Consider the following 13,606-nt stretch of genomic DNA (forward strand, 5'->3'; position numbering starts at 1 on the left):
TTGAAATTATTTCGGATAAATAACCTGATATCTTAGATGTTGGTGTATTTAAAGAGGAGATGATGGGTCTGAGGGAGAGAACAGGTTTATGGACTTTAGGTAGTCCATAAAATCTTGCAGGAATGGAGTTGTAACTGTACAAAGATTTTCCTTGTATTTGGGAAATATGACCACTTGTTACCAATTTTTTAATCAATGTGTTACCTTTAGTTTGTATAGTAGTTGTTGGTTCTCTAGGTAGTCTTCTGTAATAGTCTAGATCATTGAGAATTTCATTAGATAGTTCTATGTATTGTGACTTGTCCAGAATAACTGTTAAGTTGCCCTTGTCTGATTGTATTACCTGTAAGTCTGGATGTTCTTTGAGATATCTTTTACAATTATAAAATTCTCTCTGTAGTACGTTTCTGACAACTTTATTAGGTTTAATATTATTCGTTATAATGTTAGTGGCCATGGCGCGTTTTATGTTCTTATCATCAGGAGATAAGGAGTCGTTAAGGTTGATAACATTCTCAACATCAGATAAAAGTTTTTGAATTGAGATTTCTTTCTTAGGAATGTCAATGCTGAATTTGAGACCCAGCGACAAGAATTTTAGAACTCTATCTGGGACATTTGTTCCACTTATATTTTTAACCCACCTTTCTTGTGGTCTGACTTTCCCCAATTGTGCATCTGTCAAAGGTCTCACCTTATCCAGATTTTTTTGTTTCGTCAATGCAAACTGTCTATTATACTTGTTGTTCTGATAAGAGGAAGTGCATGCTGATTGAGTAGTTCAAGTCGTTCAACTTCTCTTTCTATTCTTTTCATTTTTGTATTGTTACTGTAATTTCAAATTTTAAGAACATGTTTAATACCTTGTTCTCCATGTTCACTGCTTGTCTGGACGACACCTCGTCTGTCACAGATCCATATAATTGACTGAAGTTATTGGTCATGTGTTTAGGATGTAAACCTAGCCTTTTGCACTCCAATAGGAACACCCTGCGATTCCGCAACGCTGCCAACTTGATGTTATTAGATGACCATGATTTTAAGGTCGATGACATTTCCCTTCCATACCGTACACGGATTTCAGCATAAAACCCCATGCTAATATACAGAATGTGATAATTTCCTAAAGTAATTAATAAACAATGGTTTAAGGGGTGTTGGAAAAACTTCAATTGTTACTATCTTCTTTATTTCATCGGTCGACGTTTCGATCCTTGGTTGGGATCTTCTTCAGGACTTCTATAAAACAAACAACATACAAATATAACAGAAACATTGCAGAAAAGACAACATGTTAAAACGCACCGAAATGCGAAAAGCTTCCAGATCTTAAGTTGCACTGAATCTTATACAGATTTGGAGGAAAAATTATTTTTGAACACAAAATAGTCTTCAATACAATAACGTCTTTAATATTCATCAATTTCCTATCACACACTTCTTTATTCTCTTGATAATTCTTTCTTTCTTCACTCATCTGACAACTGCGTAAAAACGAAAGGGGTAGGGTTAGGTCTGGTTCATAGAACATCATAGATCTTCAACTGACATTCGAGAATATAGAACTTGATGAGTACAACAATTCACTCTCACTAAATTGGTTTGAATGTATTAGATATGAATGAATGTTACTTATATTCTCTATATCCTTTCTGTAGTTCATGGAATTTTCATGTCGCTTAATGTGAACCATCTCCAGGAAACATCTTTTCCTCATATTCTCCTCGTACTCCAAAACTCTCACTGAATCATAGTCCATTCGATGGTCAACTGATCCTACATGTTCTGCCAGTGCACATATCTTTCTAGGATTCTTAATGTCGCTAATATGTTGAGTTATTCTTCTTTTAAGTTGTTGGGATGTTTGTCCGATATACACCTTATCACAATTTTGACAGAGTTTTCTGTATACAACACAGCTTTTCTTTTCAGTTTCTATCCTTTCTTTCAAATCACTATAGAGTCTCTTTAATTTAAATTCAGTTCTAGGTATCACTTTGATATTATCAGTTTTTAATGAGTTTATTAAGGATTTTGTCATTACATTAATCAATGGAATGGAAGTAAATATAATTCTCTGGTCTAAATTGGTGGATGCGATGTCATCGTTATTCTGTGGCTGTCCAGAATTCGATGAATTGTGTATCAATTTCTTTAAGAGGTTCTTGGGGTAACCATTTTCAAGCATCAACTGATATAATAGTTTCATATTCTTCTCCTTTAGAGTCGGGTGTGATATCCTTTGTATACGATTCTTCAATCCTGTAACCATATTGATTTTTTGTCTCTGAGGGTGGTTGGAAAAATAATGCAAGTATCTACCTGAGCTCGAGGGTTTTCTATACCAATCAAGAATCAGTGTATTGTCAGGTCTTCTAATGACTAGGGTATCTAGGAAGGGCACACTATTGTTATTTTCTAATTCTATGGTAAATTTCTGTTGAACTTTTCAAGAGTGTAGGAGCTCTTATCACTGGGAACTGCACAAATGATGTCATCTACATATTTTTTAATAAAGGGCATCTCAAAGGGGATATCTGTTAGGATGCTATCTATGAGGAAATCCATCACTATCTCTGCAATGGAAGGGCTGAATTTAGACCCCATTGGGGAACCTAGTATTTGGTTATAAAAATTACCTTGGAAGATGAAATAGTTTGAGTTGAAAAGAAATCTGATGATGTTTATGAAGTCTTCCTTTGGTATCGTGGTGTGGCTGCTGATGGACTCCCATCTGTGTTGAATCGCAGACAGAGCTAATTCTAATGAAATGTTGGTAAAGAGGGATACTACATCAAGGGATCGTAGCTGCCGTTCTTGTCTTGACGACCAGTCCGACAAGGTAAAACCTGTTGCAAACAGTGATTATTAAAAAAAAAAAAATATATATATATTTATATATATATATATATATATATATATATATATATATATAATAGTTATAAGTATGATAAGGGGTGTGGGAAAATTGATAAGTGTTATAATTTCACTCTTCTTTATTTCATTTAGTCGACGTTTCGATCCCGATGGGGACCTTCTTCAGGACTCTACAATAGCAATAGAAAACAGTCAAAAACATGGCAACCACAAAACATGTAAAAATAGCACATACCGAAATACAGAGTTGTAAAGATCTTATTTGAACACAAATCAATAGCTCTCAAGAAAGCAATGAACAAGAACATCAACAAATTTAGCGAAAAAAGATCTGATATTTCGTTAGCACAAGAGTAGAAATCAATTATCATATGTAAATAAGGTAAACAGAAAAATCAACAATATATATATATATATATATATATGTGAACTATTGATAAGGGTCAAACGACTCGATTATTTTGGAGAATAAAAGAAAACTCTTTATTCCTTGCCAAGCTTTCGAAATTATTTAATTCTTCTTCAGGGCTTCTGAAATACAATACAATATTGTATTTCAGAAGCCCTGAAGAAGAATTAAATAAATTCGAAAGCTTGGCAATACAATATTGTATTTCAGAAGACCTGAAGAAGAATTAAATAAATTCGAAAGCTTGGCAAGGAATAAAGAGTTTTCTTTTATTCTCCAAAATAATCGAGTCGTTTGACCCTTATCAATAGTTCACAGTTATACACTAAAGACTCTTAAAAATAAGTTTGAAGTTTATATATATATATATATATATATATATATATATATATATATATATATATATATATATATATATATCAACAATTTTAATTCCCAATATACAACAATAGTTATAAGTATGATAAGGGGTGTGGGAAAATTGATAAGTGTTATAATTTCACTCTTCTTTATTTCATTTAGTCGACGTTTCGATCCCGATGGGGACCTTCTTCAGGACTCTACAATAGCAATAGAAAACAGTCAAAAACATGGCAATCACAAAACATGTAAAAATAGTACATACCGAAATACAGAGTTGTAAAGATCTTATTTGAACACAAATCAATAGCTCTCAAGAAAGCAATGAACAAGAACATCAACAAATTTAGCGAAAAAAGATCTGATATTTCGTTGGCACAAGAGTAGAAATCAATTATCATATGTAAATAAGGTAAACAGAATAATCAACAAAATGAGAGGTTGTCAAAAATGTTGTCAACCAGACTTGCCACAGAATACACGCACATGACAAATGAAACATAGAATAGCATTAAATCACACTTGGTCGCAGTAATTCACTCTCACCGAACTCAGAACAAATGCGATTATTGAAAGACTCCATGAACCGAATCCAATCCCCTCTCACAGAAATAGTCCGGAACATAGATTTCATCATTACGTTATCCCGACTGTAGAACTTGTGGAAATATTCATTCCATTTGATCCATTCAACTCACTGCCACCAAACTGGTCATAATGAATCAAATAAGTATAGATGGAGCTAATATTGTTTACATCCCTTCTGTAATTCATAGAACAAGTGTGGCGTTTAATATGGTACATCTCTAAGAAACATCTTTTCTTTCCACTAACTGCACATTCAAGAATTTTGGTGGAATCATAATCCATTGGGTGATCTTTGTCCCGGGTATGGTCTGCTAGGGCACAAATCTTATTTGGATTCTTGATGTCGCTCTTGTGTTGAGCAATCCTTCTCTTCAAAAGCTGAGATGTCTGACCAATATACACCTCACTACATATTGAACATGGAATACAATATACCACACCACTCATATTATCAACAGTCATCCTATCTTTCACTCGACTGTATAGTCTGTCAATTTTAAAATAAGATTTCGGAATCAATTTAATTTGTGTGGTCTTTAGGAGGTTAATTAATGCATTAGTCATACCATTTATTAGGGGAATAGAAGAGTAAAGAATTCTATCTACGTTCTCAGTGTCCACAGTGGTGGATGCGCCCCTCTCTCCATTCGTTGGCTGTCTCGAAGGAGTGGTATTGTATATCAATCTGGACAACAACCTCTTTGGGTATCCATTCTCTAGCATCAATTGTAACAATAACCTCAGATTCTGCTGCCTTAGACTTGGATGGGCAACTTTTTCGATGCGATTCTTCAATCCTAAAATCATGTTTACCTTTTGTCCATGTGGATGATTGGAAAAATAGTGTAAGTATCTCCCTGAACTTGTTGGCTTTCGATACCAATCCAGAATCAGCCTATTTTCCGGTGTTCGAATCACCCTTGTATCCAGGAATGGGACACCACTCGCTGTTTCTTCCTCCAACGTAAACTGTATACTTTCATGTTCACTGTTAAACCTGTTTAGAACGAAAGCAACCTGGTCTTTAGGTACAGCACATATTAGATCATCAACATATTTCTTGATGAAAGGAATGTGAAAAGGAATGCTAACAAGAATGCAGTCCAGAAGGAAATCCATTACTACTTCAGCAATGGACGGACTGAAGTTGGAACCCATAGGGGAACCGAGCACCTGTTTGAAGAACCTACCATTAAAAAGAAAATAGTTAGAAGAAAACAGGAACTTAATGGCATATATGAATTCTTCTTTTGGTAGACTAGTGTGGTTTTTGATAGTATCCCACTTGTTCTCAACAGCTGAGACTGCCAACTCTACAGGAATGTTGGTGAAAAGAGATACAACGTCCAGGCTGATCAGGACATAATCAACAGGTAACTGGAAACCATTCACACATTGGGCAAAAGCAAAGGAATCTTCAATAAAATATCTACTTCTGGTGGAAGAAAGATATTTAGACAGGATGTCTGAAACAAAAACTGACAGTTTGGAAGTGGGGGTGTTGACAGATGATATTATTGGTCTCAAGGCAAGAATGGGTTTGTGGATTTTTGGTAAACCGTAGAATCTAGCGGGAACTGAATTATAAATGTACAGTAATTTACCTTGTACTTGTGTTATGTGGCCCCCACTGACCCATCGCTTAATCAATGCATTACATTTACCTTGTATTGTAATGGTTGGATCTCTGTTAGGAAGAAGTTGGTAATATTGTTCATTGAGCAAAATTGTGTTGGAGAGCTCTATGTACTGATCCTTATCCATCAATACCGTAACATTGCCTTTATCAGCCTGTAACACAAGCAATTCTTGATGTTGACTTAGGTACCTCTTACAGTGGTAAAATTCTCTCTGGAAAACATTATTAGTCCTTTTTCCAGGTTTGATGTAGTTGGTTATAATATTAGCAGCTTGGGAACGTTTGATGTTCTTCCCCTCATCTGACAGTCTATCATTAAGGTCTATAATGCTCTCTACATCTGCCAACAGTCCCGACATGGAAACCTCCTTCAAAGGAATATCACTGGGCCCCAGATTCGGCATTGATATTCCTTTGAAGGAGGTTTCCATGTCGGGACTGTTGGCAGATGTAGAGAGCATTATAGACCTTAATGATAGACTGTCAGATGAGGGGAAGAACATCAAACGTTCCCAAGCTGCTAATATTATAACCAACTACATCAAACCTGGAAAAAGGACTAATAATGTTTTCCAGAGAGAATTTTACCACTGTAAGAGGTACCTAAGTCAACATCAAGAATTGCTTGTGTTACAGGCTGATAAAGGCAATGTTACGGTATTGATGGATAAGGATCAGTACATAGAGCTCTCCAACACAATTTTGCTCAATGAACAATATTACCAACTTCTTCCTAACAGAGATCCAACCATTACAATACAAGGTAAATGTAATGCATTGATTAAGCGATGGGTCAGTGGGGGCCACATAACACAAGTACAAGGTAAATTACTGTACATTTATAATTCAGTTCCCGCTAGATTCTACGGTTTACCAAAAATCCACAAACCCATTCTTGCCTTGAGACCAATAATATCATCTGTCAACACCCCCACTTCCAAACTGTCAGTTTTTGTTTCAGACATCCTGTCTAAATATCTTTCTTCCACCAGAAGTAGATATTTTATTGAAGATTCCTTTGCTTTTGCCCAATGTGTGAATGGTTTCCAGTTACCTGTTGATTATGTCCTGATCAGCCTGGACGTTGTATCTCTTTTCACCAACATTCCTGTAGAGTTGGCAGTCTCAGCTGTTGAGAACAAGTGGGATACTATCAAAAACCACACTAGTCTACCAAAAGAAGAATTCATATATGCCATTAAGTTCCTGTTTTCTTCTAACTATTTTCTTTTTAATGGTAGGTTCTTCAAACAGGTGCTCGGTTCCCCTATGGGTTCCAACTTCAGTCCGTCCATTGCTGAAGTAGTAATGGATTTCCTTCTGGACTGCATTCTTGTTAGCATTCCTTTTCACATTCCTTTCATCAAGAAATATGTTGATGATCTAATATGTGCTGTACCTAAAGACCAGGTTGCTTTCGTTCTAAACAGGTTTAACAGTGAACATGAAAGTATACAGTTTACGTTGGAGGAAGAAACAGCGAGTGGTGTCCCATTCCTGGATACAAGGGTGATTCGAACACCGGAAAATAGGCTGCTTCTGGATTGGTATCGAAAGCCAACAAGTTCAGGGAGATACTTACACTATTTTTCCAATCATCCACATGGACAAAAGGTAAACATGATTTTAGGATTGAAGAATCGCATCGAAAAAGTTGCCCATCCAAGTCTAAGGCAGCAGAATCTGAGGTTATTGTTACAATTGATGCTAGAGAATGGATACCCAAAGAGGTTGTTGTCCAGATTGATATACAATACCACTCCTTCGAGACAGCCAACGAATGGAGAGAGGGGCGCATCCACCACTGTGGACACTGAGAACGTAGATAGAATTCTTTACTCTTCTATTCCCCTAATAAATGGTATGACTAATGCATTAATTAACCTCCTAAAGACCACACAAATTAAATTGATTCCGAAATCTTATTTTAAAATTGACAGACTATACAGTCGAGTGAAAGATAAGATGACTGTTGATAATATGAGTGGTGTGGTATATTGTATTCCATGTTCAATATGTAGTGAGGTGTATATTGGTCAGACATCTCAGCTTTTGAAGAGAAGGATTGCTCAACACAAGAGCGACATCAAGAATCCAAATAAGATTTGTGCCCTAGCAGACCATACCCGGGACAAAGATCACCCAATGGATTATGATTCCACCAAAATTCTTGAATGTGCAGTTAGTGGAAAGAAAAGATGTTTCTTAGAGATGTACCATATTAAACGCCACACTTGTTCTATGAATTACAGAAGGGATGTAAACAATATTAGCTCCATCTATACTTATTTGATTCATTATGACCAGTTTGGTGGCAGTGAGTTGAATGGATCAAATGGAATGAATATTTCCACAAGTTCTACAGTCGGGATAACGTAATGATGAAATCTATGTTCCGGACTATTTCTGTGAGAGGGGATTGGATTCGGTTCATGGAGTCTTTCAATAATCGCATTTGTTCTGAGTTCGGTGAGAGTGAATTACTGCGACCAAGTGTGATTTAATGCTATTCTATGTTTCATTTGTCATGTGCGTGTATTCTGTGGCAAGTCTGGTTGACAACATTTTTGACAACCTCTCATTTTGTTGATTATTCTGTTTACCTTATTTACATATGATAATTGATTTCTACTCTTGTGCCAACGAAATATCAGATCTTTTTTCGCTAAATTTGTTGATGTTCTTGTTCATTGCTTTCTTGAGAGCTATTGATTTGTGTTCAAATAAGATCTTTACAACTCTGTATTTCGGTATGTACTATTTTTACATGTTTTGTGATTGCCATGTTTTTGACTGTTTTCTATTGCTATTGTAGAGTCCTGAAGAAGGTCCCCATCGGGATCGAAACGTCGACTAAATGAAATAAAGAAGAGTGAAATTATAACACTTATCAATTTTCCCACACCCCTTATCATACTTATATATATATATATATATATATATATATATATATATATATATATATATATATATATATATATACATATATGTCTATTGATCATTCATGAGCTTTTCAAACAAATAAGATTTGAGCCTGGCTGAGGAAGAATGCACGACATTACTAGGCAGGGTGTTCATAACTCACATCTGATATGTGAAAGAAGACTTGAACATTTCAGTCGAGTACATAGGAGGAGTGAGGGCGCTTTTAAATCCTACGTTGATGTTATGAACGTCTGTACGAAAATTTATTTTGTTATATAGGTAAGGAGGTTTCCGAGTTTTCAAAATTTTATGATATAGACAAGCACGATGCACATACGGTTTTTCATATTGATCCATTCATTTAATCTCAGGGTATGAGAAATTGGTTGACGCCTTCTTATCCCGAATATTAACCTCAAGCAACAATTTTGAAGCTTTTGGATCCGCTTAGCATCCACAAAACTTATACGAGGGTCATATACCACATCGCAGTAGTTCACATGGGAAAGTACCAAAGAATCACAGAGCATTGACTTTGTTCTCCGACACAGCACCGATCTATGCTGGTAAACCAGCCTCAAGGTAGCATATGCTTTTTGTAATGATACGCTAAGATGATGCGAATATTTTAGATTTTGATCCATCCAGAGTCCCAAGTTCTTCACTTTGTCAGTAAAAGGTACCGCATCAGATTCAACTTTAATTGCATTGCCGAGTTTATTGAGAAATGCATCTCTGTTAATCCGAGAAGCAAATAATATTGCCTTCGTTTTGTTCGCGTTCAGTTGTAGGCAATGTGATTTTGAAAAAACTGACATATTATAAAGGTCGTAGTTAAGAGCTGCGATGGCTTGCTCCGCCTCATCTAAGCTAAAAGATAAATATACCTGCGTATCATCTGCATAGTAATGTTGTAGGCAAGAGAGGAACCTGAATGTGAATTGAGAAATATAAATATTGAACAAAAGTAGTCCCAGAATGGAACCCTGGGGAATTCCCTGAAAAATATCTATGAAATCCGAGACCTTGCCAGAGCACTTTACAGCCTGACACCTTTCACTCAAAATAGTTAGCAAAAAGTTTGATTGCTCCTTCAGTGAATCCACTGAAGTGAAGAATTGAGAGCAAAACCTCATGATTCAAAGTGTCAAATGCTCTGGAGTAATCAAGCATTACGAGAACTGTCAACTTGTTTTTATCCAACGCTCTATATATATATCATCTGTGATATTTAATAGTGGAGTGGAGCAGCTATGTCCTGGTCTGAATCCTGACTGTGTAGGTTGTATGATGTTGTTTTTATCCAAGTGCTTAAGAATCTGGATATGAATGGCCTTCTCCAAAATTTTCGAAAGAGTAGGCAGTATGCTAATTGGTCTCAAATCGTTGACTTGTTGAGGATTGGGTGTTTTTGGTACGGGAATAACATGAGCCTTCTTCCATATAGTAGGAAAAGTCGCATTTTTCAGACATTTATTAACTATATGTGTAAAATGTGGTAACAAGAAGGGTAAGCAAAGTTGTAATGTAGTGGAGTTAATTCCATCATGACCCACTGATTTGTTTTTTATGTTTGTAATGATCTTAAGTACCTCAATCACGTCAACCGTTTCAAACTTTAATTGTGATTGCAATTTATTTTTAACATTAGTTTTATAATAATCAATTATTTTCTCATCGGGAGTTGAACCTGGAATTGAATTAACGAAATGGTCCTTTATTCGATTCACATTGTCAAAGTTACTAGGCAGCTGAATATGTCTCTCATCATGGTCATGAAAAATTTGTCTTATGTTACCCCACATATTTTTCGTGGATTTATTGTTTTCAATATTTATTTCACAAAAATTTTTTTTTTCATGCTTCGCTATTCTAGTGACAAGATTACGAAGTTGCTTATAATCCTTTCAATGTTGCAGATATTTTGTTTTCTCAAACCTACTCAGAGCCTCATCCCTATCTTTCATCATTGCTTTAATGGGATTAGTTAACCAAGGAGCATACGTTTTAGTTATTCTAAATGTCTGGAACGGAGCATGAATATCCAAAAGTGCATTAATTCATACTGTCAGAGAGAAAACCTTCTTTACTGTCTGCATCGTCTAGCTTGATCATCGCTTGATGAGTTTTTCCTAGAGGAGAGCTGCACAGAGTTCTAACTGAGGGATTGTCTTCGTGTTTCTCAACGGTGCAACTTTTAATTTTGATGTGAGCAGTCGTACTTGTATTTTTCCACTTGTGTCCATCGTTTTGGTGTACACTGCTGCGCCATTTGCCTTTAGGGATGCATTTGAGGATCCGTGTAATTCTAAATGCTGATAGCGGTTTAGATGAATCCAATGTTTCACTTGAATTTCTTCTAGTTTTGGAAGCTCGATTTTGAAGTTTTTCCAAGCGTTTCTCATTTGCTCTGGTGGTGATTCGTCCCATGAGGTGTTGTTCTTCCATATTTCTCGCATAATCATTTTCGCCTGAATTATGACCGATGATAATAATCCTAGTGAGTCGAAAATTGTGGCAATTTCTGAGAGTATCTTTCTTTTTGTAAGTCGACATTCGGAGTTCTGAATTATTTGATAGTTCTCTGGGTGTCCATGATATACCGAGTGTTCTCGTTGGGCCACTCTTATCGTCCAACAAGAGGTTTGCTGGGTTTTTGAGTTGTTTATTAAATTTCCATTTTCTGATGTTGAATCCTCCTCTTTTCAATAAAGTTATTATTTCACTTTGAATGTGACTTCTTCTTCAGTGTCGGCTCCACTTAGCAGGTCGTCTACATAGAAGTCTCTCAACATGATTTCGGCTGCTAGAGAGTGATTTTTTTGTTCATCTTAAGCCAGTTGTCCCATTGTTCTTATTGCTAAAAACACTGCTGGTGCCGTATCGTAGGTAACTGTGGTTAACTCGTAAGTTTGTATAGAATCGTTCTTGTTTTTCCTCCAAAGTATCGAATGTAATAGTTGATATTCGCTGTCTAATTTCACCTGCCTGTTCATTTTCTCGATGTATGCAGTCATTGCAATTTTATGTTTTCGCCATCTGATTAGAATATCTCTGAGATCTTGTTGCAATTTCGGACCGGTGTGGAGGATATCATTAAGGCTGTGTCCATTACTGGTTTTTGAACTTGCATCGAATACAACTCTTAATTTTGTTGAAACGCATTCTTCTTTGATTACAGGCTGGCGCAGAATATAATATCTCGGTCTTGAAATGCTTAAACTTGCAATTTTCATATGACCTAGGTCGATGTATTCCTGCATGAATTCTTTGTACATAGTGCTGAGCTTTTCATTTTTGTTCAACTCATTTTCTAATTGAAGTAGTCGCGCAACTGCCCTGGTTCGAGATTCACCAAGCTGAATTGCATTTTGTTTTTGAATGGGAGATTCACAGTATGGCCATGTTCATCCCGTTGAATGGTGTTAGCATAAAATTCTTCGACTAGGGTATCGTCGTGCGTTGTTTCCTTCGAATTTTCCGATTCTTCGATATTCAAAGTTGCGCATTCTCGTTTTAGTTTGTGATTAGGCTGGTTATACACAGTTGTGGACTCGAAGGTGCTGTTCCCCTCATTATCCATCCGAAGTGAGTGTTTTGTGCCACTAGACCCTCATTCAATATCAAGAAGTATAACAATTATGACAGATATCTATCTAATATTGAAAAATATGAAAACTTTACAAATTTCAAATTGCTCGGTATGAAAGAGTTGAAGCACATTATGATGTCTCTCAAAAACACATCAGGACAAGATGATGGTATAAATACAATGGTTGCTAGGGATGTTGCTAGGGATGTGTTTCAAGCAGTGGGAAAAAGGTTGCTGGATGTCGTCAATACGTCATTGGAAAGTGGAATTTTTCCGGAGAAGTGGAAAACATCGACGGTGATACCAATACAAAAGGTCAATGGGACGTTTGTTTGTGAAGAATTTCGGGGAATAAATACGGTGCCAGTGTTAGAGAAGGTGCTTGAAATTGCAGTGAAACAACAACTCGTAGAATATTGTGATCGAAATAAAATTCTCACTAAAAACCAATCAGGTTTTCGAGTGGCGCATTCTTGTGAAACTACATTGTTGAATAGTTGTGACAAGTGGATGGGGGATATTGACAGTGGAAAGATGATATTGGTAGTGTTTTTGAACTTTCGAAGAGCATTTGAGACAATTGATAGGAAATTACTGTTACTTAAAATAAAAAAACTAGGGTTATCTGGGAAAGTTTTTCAGTGGTTTGAGTCATATTTGACAGGAAGGACGCAAAAAGTAAAATTCGGAAATTTTGTGTCATCAATTGGGAAAAATGAATTTGGGGTACCTCAGGGTACAAATTTGGGAACAATTTTATTTCTATTGTATATAAATGATGTAGTGAAATATGTATGTAATTGTAAGATAACTTTGTTTGCGAATGATACTATGATATATGTTTCTGGATATGATTTTGAAATTTTGTTCAAATTAGTTAACGAGGATTTGAATAGGTTGTTCATTTGGCTTTGCGACAATAACTTGAAAGTCAATATAAAAAAATCGAAGTATATGTTAATAGGTAGTGAATATAGGACACGTAGTACCGACATAAGTAATTTCAGAATTAATATTGATAAAGATGAAATAGAGAGGGTTACTAAAATGAAATACTTAGGATTGATTTTAGACGAGAATTTAAAGTTTCAGTTTCACGTGGATTATATCGCAAATAAAATGTCCAAAAAGGTTGGTTTCATATCTAGAATAAGAGGCAAAATTGATATGAATACGTCACTGATGTTGTTTAGATCATTGGTACTTCCTCATGTTG

At 35.9% G+C, this 13,606-nt stretch overlaps 2 protein-coding genes across 12 annotated transcripts in view; one reads left to right on the forward strand and one right to left on the reverse strand.

The window, feature by feature from the left end:
• LOC123672359 (glutamate receptor ionotropic, kainate 2-like) overlaps positions 1–13,606 on the forward strand; it is a 528,220-nt gene that overhangs the window by 25,862 nt on the left and 488,752 nt on the right. The window lies entirely within an intron of this gene.
• LOC123673298 lies at positions 11,630–12,076 on the reverse strand. The gene has a single exon (XM_045607783.1). The coding sequence runs from the start codon at positions 12,074–12,076 to the stop codon at positions 11,630–11,632; it is 447 nt and encodes a 148-aa protein (XP_045463739.1).

Source organism: Harmonia axyridis, chromosome 2 (assembly GCF_914767665.1).
Source record: "Harmonia axyridis chromosome 2, icHarAxyr1.1, whole genome shotgun sequence".
Taxonomy (NCBI): Eukaryota; Metazoa; Arthropoda; class Insecta; order Coleoptera; family Coccinellidae; genus Harmonia; species Harmonia axyridis.